The sequence below is a fragment of the Mastigoproctus giganteus genome, chromosome 13, assembly GCF_048544385.1.
Source record: "Mastigoproctus giganteus isolate SK-2022 chromosome 13, ASM4854438v1, whole genome shotgun sequence".
Classification (NCBI taxonomy): domain Eukaryota; kingdom Metazoa; phylum Arthropoda; class Arachnida; order Uropygi; family Thelyphonidae; genus Mastigoproctus; species Mastigoproctus giganteus.
Genome location: NC_143587.1, coordinates 33,500,993 through 33,518,488, shown reverse-complemented (window position 1 = coordinate 33,518,488; position 17,496 = coordinate 33,500,993). Strand labels below are relative to the sequence as shown.

The window sequence follows — 17,496 nt, the reverse complement described above, 5'->3', positions numbered from 1 at the left end:
TCCATACAACCAAGATAACAACATTATCATGCAAAAACTGTAATCAAACATGCATTTTTCAACTATACTTAGACATTTGAAATTTTCTGTTTACCACTCTCAGCTGTTCTAAAGTGAAGTCAAGCTGGTCACTGGCCCATGCAGTATAATTAACAAGATAGGCTCACACTTAGTTACAAATTTAATTGAATGATAATAATGAAAAAAAAAGAAATATCACCCTTCTTTGCAAGGCTTATGAGCATTAAACAGAAAATATCCAGACATGAATATATTCTCTCTCTCTCTCTCTCTCTCTCTCTCTCTCTCTACTCTCAGGTATGTGTAATTATACATAAGTAACCTAATGCTTATTTTGATGCACTAACATACAGCTTGAATACATCACAATGTATGACTAATAATTGCAGCAAAAACAAACTTAGTAATCATGTTATCATGTGCAAGAAATTTAGTGAATTTCTCCATAGCATAAGTGTCAGCTTTCTCATATTGACTAAATTAGTGCATTAGCCATCTACTCACAAATATTTAACACAATGAAAATAAAAAATATATGAGAATTAAGAAATTTCTAGTGTTAATATGTATATCTGACTAAATGCTTCTCTTGATTAATTAATACTGACATGTTCTGAACTTGTATAGATACTTCAAAGCCATTTTTACTGAAAGTAATAATGCAAAAAAAAAAGTCACAAGACAAGGTTTTACTTTATACACAGGGTGTCCACAAAGTCCCTTTGCACAGAATATCTTTTGTTCTCAAATAATATATTAAATTATCAAATGTTTTATTATATCTTGTTTTCAGACTTTTATTTTTATTTTTTGCATATAGGGCTAACATGGCAGACATGAATAATTATAATAAAAGAAAGATTTATTGCCAGTTTCTGAGTGCATGGCTGCATGAGAGAGGTTATGAAGTTATGAAGATGTGAAAATTTGTACAGGTTTAATAAGCCTGCACCCTCATGTGAAATGCTGTGGATGGGGAAAAGCAGGAGAGAGCACCTCTACCAAATTTTACAGTTGGAATAACACACTCTAGTAATAACATTCCCCACACACAATCCACAGGCTCAATATCTGGTAATCCACAGTCCAGGTTTGGTGTGACTTGCACCAATCTTGCATGTCAATCAACAGTGTGCACTTTTTTTGTCATCAAAGACTTGTGGGGTACGCTCTTCCATGAAAATTCTTGGAATTCAGCTCTCTATGCATCAAGGAAACACAAATTTTCCTCTAGGTGCTTGCTCTCTAAAGTCAAATTCTCTGAGGGCCAATGGTGAGATGAGGTTGTAGAAGTTTCTTCTGCCTGCTAATAATTACATGTTATGTTAAACAACTGTGTTGTAAATTTTTGGTTAAAATTTATGCATGTGTGCCTAATTTATGTGAATATCTGAAACCCCATTATGCTGAAGTTAACTTATTATTAGATAGCTCTTTTGTTCTCAAATAATATATTAAATTATCAAATGTTCTATTATATCTTGTTTTATTTATATTCTATTATGTTCTATTATATCTCGTAAATGCACATTAAAATGCAACAAGACAACAGAAATATTTACCTTGCAGAATTGCAAAAGTGGATTGTTCAGTTGTATGGCTTGTAACCAGGAAAAGCTTGCCTTGTTCATTATGTGAGTGATATGATCATATGATCATGACAATCACATAATGCTCCCTAACTGTCTGTCATGTCTTGGTCTACCACCAACAGCCTAAAATCCAGAGCACTGAAGACATGAATGGAAGGATATGTAGAATAGCATATGAGTACAGTCACACTAGTGTTGTGAAAAATGTTTTAACATGTGCAGATCATATCTTTTATTATAATCAGGAATAGTTGAGCTATTTAATTTTTTTTTTCTTTAAGTGCATGAGATCTAGTGATCTATGAGCTAAAATAACAAAAGAGGAAAAAAAAGTGAAAGTTGTTGCAGTTACAGATAGAGGCAATTCTAAATAAACTAAGCTTAACTGACATTAAAACTGAGACCACATATCGCACATTGTATGGAAAAGTGACAACTCAAAAATTATAGAATTCGAGTTAATATAAACAGGAGGATGCACAAGCTTGAACTCCACATCCTGGAAAAAACTACATATTTATAACTCAAAATTTGAGCCAGTAGAGTGCAGTTGTGTCGCTTTTCTACTAAGCAGGTATTGCCACTAGTCACAGTAGAAAAGCGACACATCAGATTTGTAACAGATGACTGTATTTGTTGCACTGGTAAAAATGACACTTTTTTTAATTGTGACTGGGTGATAGGGGTGACACTTCCTTATTCTATTACAAATCTAAATTAAACTGCTATAACTTTACAATTTCAGAGCTTAAAAGTGGTAAAGTACAGTGTTTCTTCTGGCATGGGGGTCAAGGTAACTGGGGGGGGCATAGATATAGACACTTGTGTTTACAAATATTTAGAAGAGACTGCCAGATCCGTAAAGAGTACTGACCTTGAGATTACCTTCTACTCAGACAACTGCAGTGGACAACAGAAGAATAAATTCAGTGTTGCTATGTACATGCATGCTGTATCTATGTTGAGTATTAAGTCCATCACTCATAAGTTCCTAATTACAGGACATACATGAAAGGGATAACATGCATTCTGTGATAGAAAAATCTGCAAAGAAAGCATTAAAATCAGGACTGATTTATATTCCTTGACAGTATATTACATTAATACGTGCAGCGAAGAAACGAGGAAACCCGTATAGAGTAACTGAAATGGCCCATGATGATTTCATCAATTTTAAAAACGTTTGTCAGCATTATGGGAACAACTGAAAGATGGAAGACAATGAAAATTTAAAGTTAGGCAAAATCAAGATACCAAAGGTTGAAAATGTAGTCCCACTGCATTCTCCATAAAAATGTTGTACGAGCAAGAGGACTATAAAAAAAAATTGTGACTCACAAGAGACGTCAGTCGTCACAAGGCAAGCTCTCAAAATGAAATCAGTATACACCAAGAAGATACAAGTTTCAGATAAAAAATAATCAGATATCCTGGACTTGATTAAAACAAATCATATCCCTAAAAGCTACGAACCGTTTTATGTTTTGGCATTCAAACCTTAAACCTTATTTTGATTAATAAGAGAATTATTGTATTTTTTTAAATTAAAATTACATTTTTTGTTTGTTTTTGTTATATTGTTCATTTCAAAATATATTTTCATTAATTAAGAAAATATGCTATTTTTGTCTAAACTATTTCAAAATGTTAAAATTTTCTGTACCTTTCCTATATTAAAAGTGTCACAACAAAAAACATAAATAAATAACAAATAAGAAAAGTGACACAACCCAAAGTCATGCTATGACCTCTATGGTAGTCATGGTAACACAAATTTGAAAATAATATTTAAAATCTGTTAGAAAGGTTTATTGTGCTTTATCAAGCTGATAATTTTTCTCTTATCTATTATTAATGCCCACAATTGAGATGAAACCTTATCTGATTTCTTTGTTTTTGCTTTTCTGAAAAATCACATTTCTTGAGTTGTGTCACTTTTCCATATAATGTGCAATATATCTTCTGTGAATGAATTAGCAGGTCTGAGATAAATCTGTTCAATTTTTTGAGCGTGATGCACTGATACAGATGAATAAGGGTTTTTGGGGGAGAAAACGCTATATAAAATAATGACATTCTTAGATATGCTATACAGACAGCAAGATATACCCAGCTCCTTAACACAGTGTGGCCTCAGCAGTAACCCATAATGCATGCTACTCAGACTCCCAACAGTCACAGCTGCCAACGTAGAGGCAGCAAGATTATACAGTAACTTATCTAGATGCCAACCTAGAATGATAGTAATAGGTTTGATCTAGGGGGGCTAACCTGCAAAATCCATTTTAAAGATATCACTTAATTTTGGTTAACTGATTTTGGCATTCCTGCTTTGCTTCCTAATTCCTCTTGAACCTTAAAGGGTGACTACTTATCCACAGGTTGGCCAGCAGTACCATATATAATGGTAAAGGTCCAGGTTCATTTCATGTTCAGTTTTTTTGTTACTGCATCAGTCCACTACTGCATTGTTCTTTTTACTGGATGTCTGGACACATTTTGCAGCCTACAAGATTTGTTATCATTGGAAATCATATTATGCACTTTTTTTTTTTTTTTTTTTTTTTTTTGGCTCTTAGGAATGGTCTTTTCCTCTCAGGTTACCAAGCAATGGCATGTGTGTGCAAGAGCAGTGCCAACTAGTGATCAAAGCACAGAAAAAAATGGTTAGTACAAAAAAAAAAAAAAAAAAAAAAACCAACTTTCCTTTCTCGGTTAGTATAAACTTTATACCAAGTTATTATATTTAAGCAAGAAACTTACTGCTTGTTATTTCACAGATTACATACACTTCTTATATACAGAAAACACCAGATGATCACTGTATTTGCTGAATGATCATGGAATTTGCTGTGGTCACTGAATGCTTGGAACTCAGGGCCTGGGATATCATCTGCTAAGGAAGGTAGTAGTTAGATATACTGGAGTTCAGAATGTAAATCAGTGTCTCTGAAACTATATTTTAATGCAATGTAGTTGAGTATAAAAAAGTGAATTTTTAACAATGTACAGATGATGTGAAAAGAAATGAGGAAATTTCCTTGTATGCATTTTTTAAAATGATAATACAAGTTTTTAAAGAATTATACTCGTTACGGATGCTTAAATTTAAGAATTAACACAATTGATTTTTTTTTTTTTAAGTGGTTCTAAAATATACTTTGAATGACTATGGAATGGGTTGAATAAATTAATAGTTTGCAAGCCACTTGTTAATAATACATTGTCTACACAATGAAGGAGAAGCTTAAGGTTGGTAGGGAATGAATTTAGGATAGAATCTTCAAACACAACAAGATTCATTTCTGCACTGGAGGGGAGGGGGTAAACATGCCCAAATGAAATCTGTTTATATGCAGAATATTTCAAAATTATGTATACACACTTTAAAAATTTATATTTAATTAACAATATGCACCAATTTAATTTTCTTAAACTCATTTTGTAGCTTAAAAACAGAAAATTTTTTTTCAATAATTTAAGTTTTGTTTTATTTTATAGATACTGCTAAAACGACATAGAGTACCCAATTAAGTTTTGAAGAAAGAAAGACAATTATAAAATGGTATACTGGAAATATGAAAATGCCAATGAAGCTCAGCATGCTTGGAAATCATGATAGGGAACAAAAGCACAGACATGTTTAACAATTACTCATTTGTGGGATAAATTTGAGGAGCATGGAACCATTCAGAATATCAATAACTTAGCATGTGGCAGGAAGAAGACATCAAGAAGTGATGAAAACATTGAATCTGTAAGAAATGCAATCTTGTGCACCCCAAGAAAATCAACAAGACGGTGTTCACAAGAGCTAGGTTCAAACCATACAAGTGTTTTTAGAATGATGAAGGAATTAAAAAATTCAACAAGAAGCAGAAAACATTTCACCTGATTTGTGCATTTCAGTATGTAGATCTGTTGAAGATAGATGCAGCTCATGCATTAACGCTGATGGAGGGCATTTAACAATTAAAGTAAAGTTTTATTGTTGTAAAAAAAAAGTTTTTTGTCTTTAAAGTATCAAAAAAAAATTTACATTTGTATATATTGTTCATTAAATATAAATTTTTAAAGTGTGTATACATAATTTTGAAACACCCTGTGTGTGTGTGTGTGTGTCAACATCTGAAATGGTTGGCATGATCCAAAATAAAAATAAAATTAACCCTCAAGCAGATAAGCCAAAAAAATAATTATAATAATAAATAATAATAACAGGAGCAATCATTTGGTGTACATATGCCTACTCAGGTGATTTTTTAATATTTTACATCAGTATTTCTCAAATTCTAACACAATTAATGATGCAGATCAAAAGTCAAATATAATGATGAAGCAAAAATTCACATGGTCTTCACTCTAACAGGTAGGTAGGTGTGCATGTGTAAAATATACCAGACACATCTGCTTAGGAGGTAATAAAATAATGCAGTCAAGGATAAGTGTTGTACAAGATTTAAACATATGCATAAAGCCCTAATTTAATAAGATCACATCCATACATATTTTATGCAAGCTGAGAGGACCCTAACTGTAAACTGGAATAATGAAATTATATTGTTAACATTTTACTGTGCTAATGTTTTGAATTTTTTGGCAGTATGGATTTGTTCCTTTTCAGAGTTGTTGGAAACTACTACCTCATTTTTTTTGGTAGTTTTAAAAGATTAAAAAGTTTAATATATATGACAGTCACCTGCTTCAATAAGTTAGTTAATAAGGCATAAATTGATCTTTTTTATTACATAAATATCACACCAATTTGATATTCATTAAGCAAGCTCTCTATCAGATATTTTAATGTTTTTCACTTATTTATTATTTGTTTCTTCTCTAGTCAAGCATATACAAATGAATGTGCCAGAAAAACTGCTTACCCTAAAACTGTATGTTGATTTATTGAGCTTTTACATAAATAAGCAATCATTTAGGAAAGGAATAATTAAAAAACACCAGAACAAAAGATCTAATGCAGAAAATCAGAATACATCAGTATGAAGTATGATCTCCTCCACTCAGCAGCAGTAATACAAGCCATTATGTCTTGGTGCTGACTTAAAAAGGTGTCTTATAGCTTCTTGTGGAATATTGTGTCATTCCTGGTTATTTCTCCTGAAAACCACTGTAGTTTGGGCTCTTTTTTCTAAGTTGCAATTCCATGTGTCCCAGACATTTTCAACAGGATGCAAATAAAAGAACCTAGAAGGCCTGAAAACTAGAAGGCATGTTAACACTGCAAAGTAACTAACAGCAGCAGCAGTACAGCAATGAGCATTATCCTAATCTTATACTACCTTATATCCTATTGGAATAAAAGGTTGTGTAAATACTGTAGAAATAGCAAAAAGACAGATAACATCAACCTTTGGCATTACAAAGAAAGAAAGGAAGAAATAAAAAATAAAATAAAATAAAATAAAACACTGGTGAATGGTTAACATAAGCAATAGTACCCTGCATTATGATTTCAAGGGTTTGCACACAATTGTTGAATGTAGACGGGAACACTTCCTTTGCTTGGGTATCACCACACATAAATCCTTCTGCATCACTGCCCAGAGAACTTTGACCCATCACTAAAGATAATTGGTTACCCTTCTTCATTCCAATTGGAATGAAGAAGGGTAACCAATTCTCTCTGCACCATTAAAATTCTGTATATGAAGAAATGGGGTGAATGAGAGCCAATAAAATGCACTGTGTAGATACAATTCGTGAATTATCATGTCCCAAAGGTGAATTAATTAATTTAATTAATTAATTCTCTTCATCAAAGCAAATCTGTAGTTTGCTGGCAAATTATCAGGTCCTCACAACTTAATGTTTGCTTGGGTGTTTCCAAACTCTGACAACAAGTGAAGTGAATTCTGCTATTTACTGGTGCCATCATCAACAAACTGTCCTAAAAGCTTGTCACCAGTTTGTCATGTGACCAATCCAGCAAAGAACAAGACTGTGACCCAATTCAAAGTCGTCGATTGGATATACGTGGCGCATAAATATGGCCTGGACATCTTTAAGAATTTCCAACAAACTGATTCATAATACACAATCTTATTTTGCAACTATTAATAACACCATAGTGACTACTCTAATGCTCTGTACCTACATATTTTTATTTCCAATTTATCCTTTTAGTTCATTTGCATATATCATCATGATACCAACATGCAAATTTTCTGACAGTTCCATTAACTCTTTTAAGGCAGAGCAATTTTTCTGATAGTTCCATTAACTCTTTTAGGGCAGGGCAATTTCTCTGACACTATGTATATTCTGCATAATTTTTTATTTATATCTAGAGTTTTACTTACCTGAACTGGAATTTTGTATATTAATCCCTCTGATCTTTTCATGCTGGGGACTGAACCCATTTACTTAGTAATCCTGTATTATCTGATTCAATAAACTTTATTATTTTATTATTAAAATATACAGCAATTAAAAAACAAAATCTAATAAGCTTGGAACTAAGAGACATACTTTTCTTTTAGCTCTTCTGGTGTTCCTTTATCAGGAAAAACTGATGAAATTGCTGAAAATATCATATCAGCTGGAAATGTAGAGCTGGATTTGTCACCTGAATGAAAAGAATGCATTAATCTGGTATCTTGATAAATGAAATTGAAAGAGAAATATATACATACACATACAACACCAGACAAAAAATTTGGTAACCTGTGTAATTTTTCAATTAATAATCAACTAGACCCTTCAAATAGTTTATATCAATACTAAAATACCCATGGTTAATATTTCATCAAAACTGTTTTTGAGAAGTAAAGATTAATAACGAAGTAACCTCTAGTTACTTCGTTATTGGTAACGAAGTAATCTCACTTGGCTCCCTTCGCTGCTAACTATGGTGTTAGTGGGAAAGACTTGGATAATAAAATGACTAAAAATGAAATTTTATACAGAAATTTTTTTTTTTCCCTTAATTCAATTTTACTGCTAAATAAAACCTATTGCAAAAGGAAAAATCGATCGAAAAATATTTTGGGTTTTTTTTTTTTTTTTTTTATTTCAATTTCACTGCTAAATAAAATTGCAATCGGGTCAAAATAAAATTGATTGGAAAAGTTTCTGGAATTTTTTTTTATTTTAAATTTTACTGATAAATACTACTGCAAAGGGATCAGGTCAAAATCTTGTTTAGTCTGAATTATTCAAGTTCAAAAAGCATCACAGACAGAGGGATACAAGCAAATTATATAATTTTCTGGAATTTTTTTTTATTTTAAATTTTACAGATAAATACTACTGCAAAGGGATCAGGTCAAAATCTTGTTTAGTCTGAATTATTCAAGTTCAAAAAGCATCACAGACAGAGGGATACAAACAAATTATATATATAATTAGGCCATTCTGAAAACAACTGAGCTCATAATTCATTCAGGGTTTGTGAATAGTGTTGTTGGTTTTCACTTCCATTCAAGATAGTTCGATACTTCCTCCATAGAACTTAAGTGCCTGACCATTTACACTTGCATTCCTTGTGCCAGTTTAAAATAATAGAGATCCTCTAAACTGGACGTGTCATTCTGGAATATAGGAGTACTGAAATCACAAGTGTCTCTGAAACATTCACCAAAAGGCACAACCTGATTTATCCTGGTTGGTATTTCAAGTAGGCATCCACTTAATAGTTAAGACATCCCCAAAACATCATTGACCTACGACTTGCTTGTATGACACCTTGCACACTGTCTCGACGAAATGTATGCATGTGTTAAACACCAAAGCAATTAAGACTATAAAGTGTCAGCATACTGTTTATAAATTGCTTGTATTTTGTGGTTAACATGTCTATTTGCTGTAAGAAAAACTTGAGTTTCCAAAAGAAACAACCATGCAACCCTCACCCAAGACTAACTCAACTACATTGTGGAAAAACCTCAAAGATTCATGTCATTAACAAGGCTCAAACTCAGGCCTTTTCCAGCTGGTGTGGGGAGGACGGTGGTTCTATTCAGTGTGCTATTGTGAGGGCTAGGTTGAAATGCCTCACTGCTTCCCTGTGAATGAGGTGCCTGGCATAATTAGAGTGCATACAAAATTTGGATTCATCAGACCACATTACAGTTGCAGCAGTTCTTGTCTTGTTTGAAATCATTTTTCATTTACTAAACGACATTTGTGGCTATGATCCTGCTGCTGATCTCAATTCTCACCATTTCTTAAATTACTATTGAAAAACAAAAACACCTTATTATTGTCCTTTCTGAAATACCAGAAAATTCAGGTATTTCAGGTATTTTTTCCCTTTAGGCCTACCAAATGCTATCACTCCTTTTTGCCACTCACTAAGGTCTTTTCTGTGTCTCATCTTTTGTGATGGAAACTTAGCTTCTTCAGTCACAGGAGGTATACCTGTAAATAGAGAAAACAGGTTAACCTTATACTATAATTCCCAATTCCCAATCCACCTTCTAGAGAAGTGTCTTCAGAATTGGATGATGAATCTGGTGAACAAGCCTGTTCAAGTAAAGTGCCATATGAAACATTCTGCTAGTGAGTGAATGAGTGGTTAACCCACAAATCCCAGCCAGTATCTGAAAATGTAAAATCACCCATAATAAGATATTCTTATTTACTGGCCCAAAATTGTTCATTATATTCGTCACAGTCATTTGGCTTACAAAATACACCTGCTCTCATTTTTGTTTTCCAAGTGTCACACCAGACTGGCTCAGCATTACATTAGCAATCATTATCAACTAGCTTTTTAAATGTATGTGTTTCTTAACCAAGGGTATAACTCCCTACTTCCAATCTTGTCGTCTTTCCCATGCAACATGACAGTAAATAAACACACAAACCTACATCACATGCATGACTGGCTATGCAGGGATGCTACAATACAGATGACATCTGCAGAATGTGGGGTGATCTTGGCAAAACCTACTACAGGGAAAAACACATACATGTCCTTCCTGTACACATTGTACTCACTATATTTGAATTCTGCATCTCCTATGTCAGTGCCACCATGTTTCTGATATCATTATAATATCTGCATTTGATGACTTAACCACTTCAAACTCATCAAATTTATTTACCATGTCCTAGCATTAGTGTATAATGCAAGTAAATGGGTCGGAAAACTGCTAGCTTGGGGAGAGACAAAGACCAATAGATTGACAGTAGCCACTGGCAGAGGTGAAAGAGATTCTTGCACTGCTTCTATTAGAATGAGCAGAAGCCTGAAAAACAAGATGCATGATATTTCAGAGACTGCTGGGAGCCATTGCGGTACAAGTAAACACATGGGTTGTGTTAGGGTAGCTAAGAATAGAAACAGGTGCAGGTATACTTGCGTGTACACCAATGCTAGGAGTTTAGTAAATAAATTTGATGAATTTGAGGTATTGCTCAAAACATCAAAGGCAGATATTGTTGGGATATCAGAGACGTGGTGTCACACAGATATAAGGGATGCAGAACTGCAATTTGGGGAGTACAACGTCTACAGAAAGGATAGACAGGATAGGAAGGGGTGAGGGGTTATGCTATTAGTTAAGAAACACATAAAAACCAAGGACGTGAAGCCAGTCGACATAGCTGGACAGTGCAGTGTTGAGTCAGTTTGGTGTGACATAAGCATTGGGAGATCAAAATTGAGAGTAGGAGTGTGCTATAGGCCTAATGACTCTGATGAGTATAATAAGAAACTGTACAGGGAAATAGAGTGGGCCAGTAAATCAGAGAGTCTTATAATGGGAGATTTTAATTTCCCAGATATTGACTGGAATTTGGTGGCTGGTCACTCACACACTAGCAGGGCTTTTGTGGATTTATTGGATGATTGTTTTCTACATCAGCATGTTCGGGAGGCAACTAGAGGGAGTAATACTCTTGATTTGATTATCAGCAGTGATTCTTCATGCATTAAGAATCTGCAGATAAATGAACCACTAGGTGGCAGTGATCACAGTGTGCTGAAGTGGGATTTACGCAAAGAGGTAACTACTATTAGGGGTAAAGGGAAGGGTTATTGCTTCCGTAAAGGCGACTACGATGGACTGAGACAGTATTTAAATTCTATACAGTGGGACCAACTGATGATGTTACCAACAGCAAATTCAAAATGGGAAGCATTCAAAGAACTTATCTTGGAAGCTACTAGGCTTTACATACCAACTAAGAAATATTGTTCAAAGTTTAGGCCAAAATGGATGTCAGATGAACTAATGAGGCATATGGCAGAGAAGAAAAATGCATGGGATACTTACAAATTAACACATGACACAGAAGACTATGATAGATACAAGTTGATATGCAACCAAGTTACAAAGGAGGTTAGGCAGGCGAAGGCAGATTACGAGAAATCCTTGGCAAGGGATGCAAAGAAAAACAGCAAAGAGTTCTTTACTTATGTAAACTCTAGAAGGAAGGGAATGAATCAGATTGGTCCACTTGATATTGATGGGTCAACTGTTGATGATCCTGCTCAGGTAGCTAACAAACTAAATGAATATTTTGCATCGACATTCACACATGAGGAGTTATTCAGCGAGGGGAATGCCAGAGGTGTATTCAACTCTAGCAGTAAGCTACAGAATCTTGAAATAACTGGGAGTAAAGTGGAGGAGAAACTGTTGAAGATAAACACAAGAAAGGCACCCGGGGTGGATGGGATCTATCCAGTTATATTAAAGGAGGCAGCAAAGGAAGTAAGCAAACCCTTAGCCATAATTATGAGAGCTTCCTTGGACTCAGGGGAGGTACCCATAGACTGGAAATGTGCAAATGTGACCCCAATTCACAAAGGAGGATCAAAGGCTGACACAAGTAATTATAGACCTGTGAGCTTAACTTCTGTTCCAGGAAAATTAATGGAGGCACTGGTTAAAGAAGCACTGCAGGATCATTTAGACAACACTTCAGTTATAGCTCGGACACAGCATGGTTTTGTTAAGGGGAAGTCTTGCCTGACCAATTTGATTGGATACTATGATGCAGTCACAAAAGAACTGGATGCAGGGAATAGCTTTGATATTATATACTTGGATCTTAGAAAGGCTTTTGATACTGTTGCAAATGGGAGACTGCTACACAAATTGGAGCAGTGTGACATTGGAGGCAAATTGCTGCTATGGATAAAGGGGTGGTTGAGGGGGAGAAGACAGAGAGTGGTAATCAATGGACACTGCCTGTCGTGGACTAATGTTATTAGTGGAGTCCCTCAGGGCTCAGTGTTGGGTCCATTATTGTTTTCTGTATTTATAAATGATATTGATGATGGTATATCAAGCTTAATGTCCAAGTTTGCAGATGATACAAAGGTTGGCAGGGTTGTCAAGGACACTACTGACACTATGCTAGTGCAACATGATCTGGAAAGGTTGAGCAGATGGGCTAAGAGGTGGCAAATGAAGTTTAACATTGACAAATGTAAAGTACTACACATGGGAAACAGCAACCCCAGAGCAACGTATCAACTCTGTGGTACTACACTGACAGTGGTAGAGAATGAAAGGGACTTGGGAGTGGTTGTGCAGGCAGATTGAAGTTCTCTGAGCAGTGCAGACGGGCTGCAAGAGTAGCTCATGGAGTATTGTCAATGATATACAGAAATTTTTCCAGCAGGGATAAGGAAGTGATTATTCCCTTGTATAAGGCAAGGGTCAGGCCACACCTAGAGTACTGTATACAGGTCTGGAGGCCTCATTTCAAGAAGGATGTAGAGCTGCTGGAACGAGTACAGAGAAGGGCAACAAGATTAGTGAATGGAACAAAGGGGTGCTCTTATGAAGAAAGGCTTAAGTTTTGCAAATTACAGTGTCTGGAGACTAGGCACCAGTGAGGTGATCTGATAGAGGTGTATAAAGCCTTGAATGGTTTGAGCAAGCTCAATGTTGATGGGATTCTTCCTCTAGCTCAGAAAAATCACCTGAGAGGGCATAAATTCAAATTGAGGAAAGACAGATGTAGGATAGACATGCGGAAATTTGCCTTTAGCCAGCGGGTGGTGGTTGGTGGAACAGACTTCCATCCCTTGTAGTAGAGGTTGATAGCCTAAATAAGTTTAAGGCTCAGCTGGACAGGTATTTTGAACGAACAGAGGGGTGAAGTGGAAGTGGGGTTTTTTTGGTTTTTTTTTTTTTTTTTGGCTGATGCTGCATAAGCTTGCTTTCTTGCATCAAATGCCTCTACTAATGCTAATGCTAATGCTAAATGTGCCTGTTTGTGCTCTCAGTAACCTTTACACAACCCATATAGTAACCATTCATTAAGATGCGACGTTAGCACTATTCCACTTTTAGTGCTCTTTCCTTCTGGTCCCATGAATCATGGGCCCAACACTAAACCCTGAAACAATCCTGTGAATGGGGGGGGGAAGGGGTTTCTGATTACAGTGCTCTTTGGGCTGGTCCCTTCAAAGTGCTATAATGCTTTTGAAGGGATCTTTGATTGTTCTATGGGGATCCTTCCATAGGCCTTGTAATACATCCCATCTTGCTTTAAAGGCTGCTACATCCCAATTAGAGCACCACAAGAATCGGTTTTGCTTAGCTTACAGCTGCTATTAAACTATTGGTCTGTGTACCTCCACCAATGCTAGGAAGCATTGGTGGAGGTACATCAAACATATTTGATAAATCTGAACCATTTAATTCATCAAATGCAGCTCTTTTCCAAGCCAACTAATACCACTTCAATAGCATCAACAAATATTCTTGCACTCTTCTATTTAAGTGTATCCCATTCCTGTTAGCAAGTACAGGCCATGCTGAAAAAATTCTTCCCTATGAGACTTGCTCAATCTTCCAGGACTGAACTGATGAACAAGACTCTTATGATGTACTTCTTATTATCATGTGAGCAAATTCCAGACTATTAAATTTAGCTCTAACTTGTGGCTTTTTCTTAGCATTGTCATAACTCTTAATTAAATCCTCGCATCACTTATTCTTAATATCATTAGTACCAACATGCACACAACAATATCAACTTTTGTCCCCTTAAACATCATTAACTTTTACTCTGGTTCTATCCCACCTATCCTTTTTGAACAATTTATTTCCCATTTCCTCGACAATTCCTTTACTCAATTAAGAAACAGTAATTTTAAAGCTGTTCATGTTTTGATGAGTACTAATTTTAAATAATGGTAGAAAATTCTGTCTAATGTTTTCAGTGAATATCCCACAACATTATTATAAAGGGTAAATATTAATTACTGTGATAAACAGCTTGGATCAACTCCACAGTTGTTGATGATGTGAATGAAATGCATGTAAATAAAAATTTGAAGGAAAGAATGGGGAAATTAATCCTTTAGTCTCAACTTTAGGACTTTAGAAAACAGGCCTTGAACATCACTATATAATTTCTAATAATGAACGACAGAGTTAAATTAATTAAAATAAATAGATGTATACATAAATAAAATACTAAAACAGATATAAAATAAGTGTTAAAAGTGATAAAATACATAAAAGCGTTAATATATATAAATAATAAAATAGAAACTTTTGGGGTGAGGTGTCCCTTCATCAGCTGGTCGGTAAATGGTGAAAATGGTGTACTGAATATATACACATTGGGTAAAATAACAGAAACTGACTGGGCATGATCAAAAATCACACCTCCGGTGCCAGTAATGCAGCTTAAACATGTGTAAGGAATGGCAGTGCTCACTGCACTGTAATATGGCAGACTCCATAATGGGGTGCATGTGCACTCCCCTATGTGCAGTGCTTCAAGCCACGAGCGCTGGTGGTAATCACGTGAATAGCCAATGGTTTGAATGTTATGTTGGGTTCAATGTTATGCTGCTCGACCCAATAACGTTCAGCAACAGCGGAGCGCTCAAAGTTAGCGGTGCAAAGAGCCACTTCATGTTTTGAAATAAGAATCTTTCAACCTCCTGCCAGTCTCACCAACATAACACATCCAGCAATCCGGAAATGTAATATGGTAAATGGAACTGCTCCATAACAAAGGAAGAATAGGTGTTATCACTCTGGAAATAATGGATGCAATTTCCTACCAGGAAGCTGCACACACTGTATACGGTAAGGTGTAAAATTCTAGCGAAACGCTCTGACGTGCCAAAATAATAAGGGATGTAGGCAATAGAAATAAATTCATTATCATGTGGAGAATCTGATCAAGTGCCAAAATCACGAGCTTGCAACCTATGCAGAAACACCAGGTAGATGACCGCAATTAGAGAGCTCCGTTCTTACTTTAGAAATCTCCAATTGCCTATCACTAATGGAACTGGAATGCATCCATACGCTGGTAAATAAGGTACGAGCAGTACTACATAAATGTCCAGGTGCATGTGCAGACCCATAATTAGTAAATTGGCTTGCACACATAGGTTTCCTGAAGACTGAGGTTTTAAAGAGTGTACCCACACGTTGGACTAAGATGTCTAAGAAAGTAAGAGTATTATTTGTTTCCAGTTCAATAGTAAATTGAATGAAGGGAGAAAAGGAATTGAGATATTGAAGGAGTCGAGTTTCTGATCCCCGAGAGACAATGGCAAAGACATCATCATCATCATCATCGTCCAACACCAGAAGGAGATAGAAACAGGTAGATTCAAAAATATATGACTTTAAAGTTCTTCCATAGAAATGTTAGATATGACAGAACTGACAGTGGCACCCATAGCTGTGCTTTGGATCTGATGAAACAAAGTCGTTGAACATGATCATGCTACCAGTAGAGAGTGAGGTTCTGTCCTTCAAGGTAGCATCCCCATTCAAAAATTGCCTCGCACAAGCAACAGCCTGCTGCACAGGGACAGAGGTTAACGGGGAGACCACATCGAAGGAAACCATCTCTCCCTTGGATATGATAAAATCCTTAATAATACATAAAAAATGCATGCTGCTAGGCACAGTATGGTCAGTTCTCCCAACAAGGGGTGCTAACAACCCAGCAATGTATTTGGAAAGTTCATATGTAGGTGTATTACAACAGGAAACAATAGGCTACAGGGGAATACCAGGTTTATGGATCTTTGGGAGTCCATAAAATTAGGGAGCTGGCAACTTGTTGCATGGGGTTTCCAAGGAATGCTTTTTGAAATCTTGTTAGAAAGAAACCAGGCATACAAAAGCTTATTGACTTTGGATTCCAATTTCTCCAATACCTTGATGGGAAAATCCTGTATAGATTCATAGACTTCACAATCTTGCAAAAGAGAAAATATCTCGGATATATAATCAGATTTGTCCATAACAACTAGGGTTTGTCAGTTTTTAAAAACCGGTTGTTTAGGATAAATTTGTAAAATTCGAAAACCAGTTTTTAAATTTAAAAAACCGGGTTTTAGATACCAGAATTAATATGTAAAAATTAATTATTTAATTAAAAACATTAACATTTTGACTTGAAATCACCTCGGGCACAAGCATATTGTAGTAAAACTAATCTTCACGAGTCAGGTGAATGTTTGACATGCAAATTCACAAACGCATTCTATTATGCTATTCTATGTGGCATCACACAGACTGACTGATGACATCAGCTGTGTTGCTCACGTGCACCCCACCAGAACAGACCAGTTTAGTCCTGCGTACTACCCATACTACGCAGTACATAATGTGCTGTGACAGCTTCGTTCACTTGAGTTTGATCACAAGCAGGAATAGGAAGTTTATGTTATTGCTTGTTATTATTCTTGTTTTAGTTAGTAAAAACAAAAACAACGGAAGTAAATATATGTTATAATATAATAACATATATAATATAATATATAAATATATTAATGTCTATTCTAATAATATAACATTCTTTCATTATTAAATATTAATGTCATTGATAAAAATATTTAAAATGTTTCATTTGATTTTTAGACCAAAATGAATGTTGCAAATAAGTTGGAGGTTTAGGATAATTTCAAAAAGGTTGGAAA

At 35.2% G+C, this 17,496-nt stretch overlaps 1 protein-coding gene across 1 annotated transcript in view; it reads right to left on the bottom strand.

Annotated features, from left to right (window-relative positions):
- E(z) (histone-lysine N-methyltransferase E(z)) overlaps positions 1–17,496 on the bottom strand; it is a 238,997-nt gene that overhangs the window by 178,393 nt on the left and 43,108 nt on the right. The window contains exon 6 of the mRNA XM_090387215.1: positions 8,100–8,196. Coding sequence (XP_090243341.1) covers positions 8,100–8,196 — 97 coding nt within the window. The remainder of the gene's footprint in view (positions 1–8,099; positions 8,197–17,496) is intronic.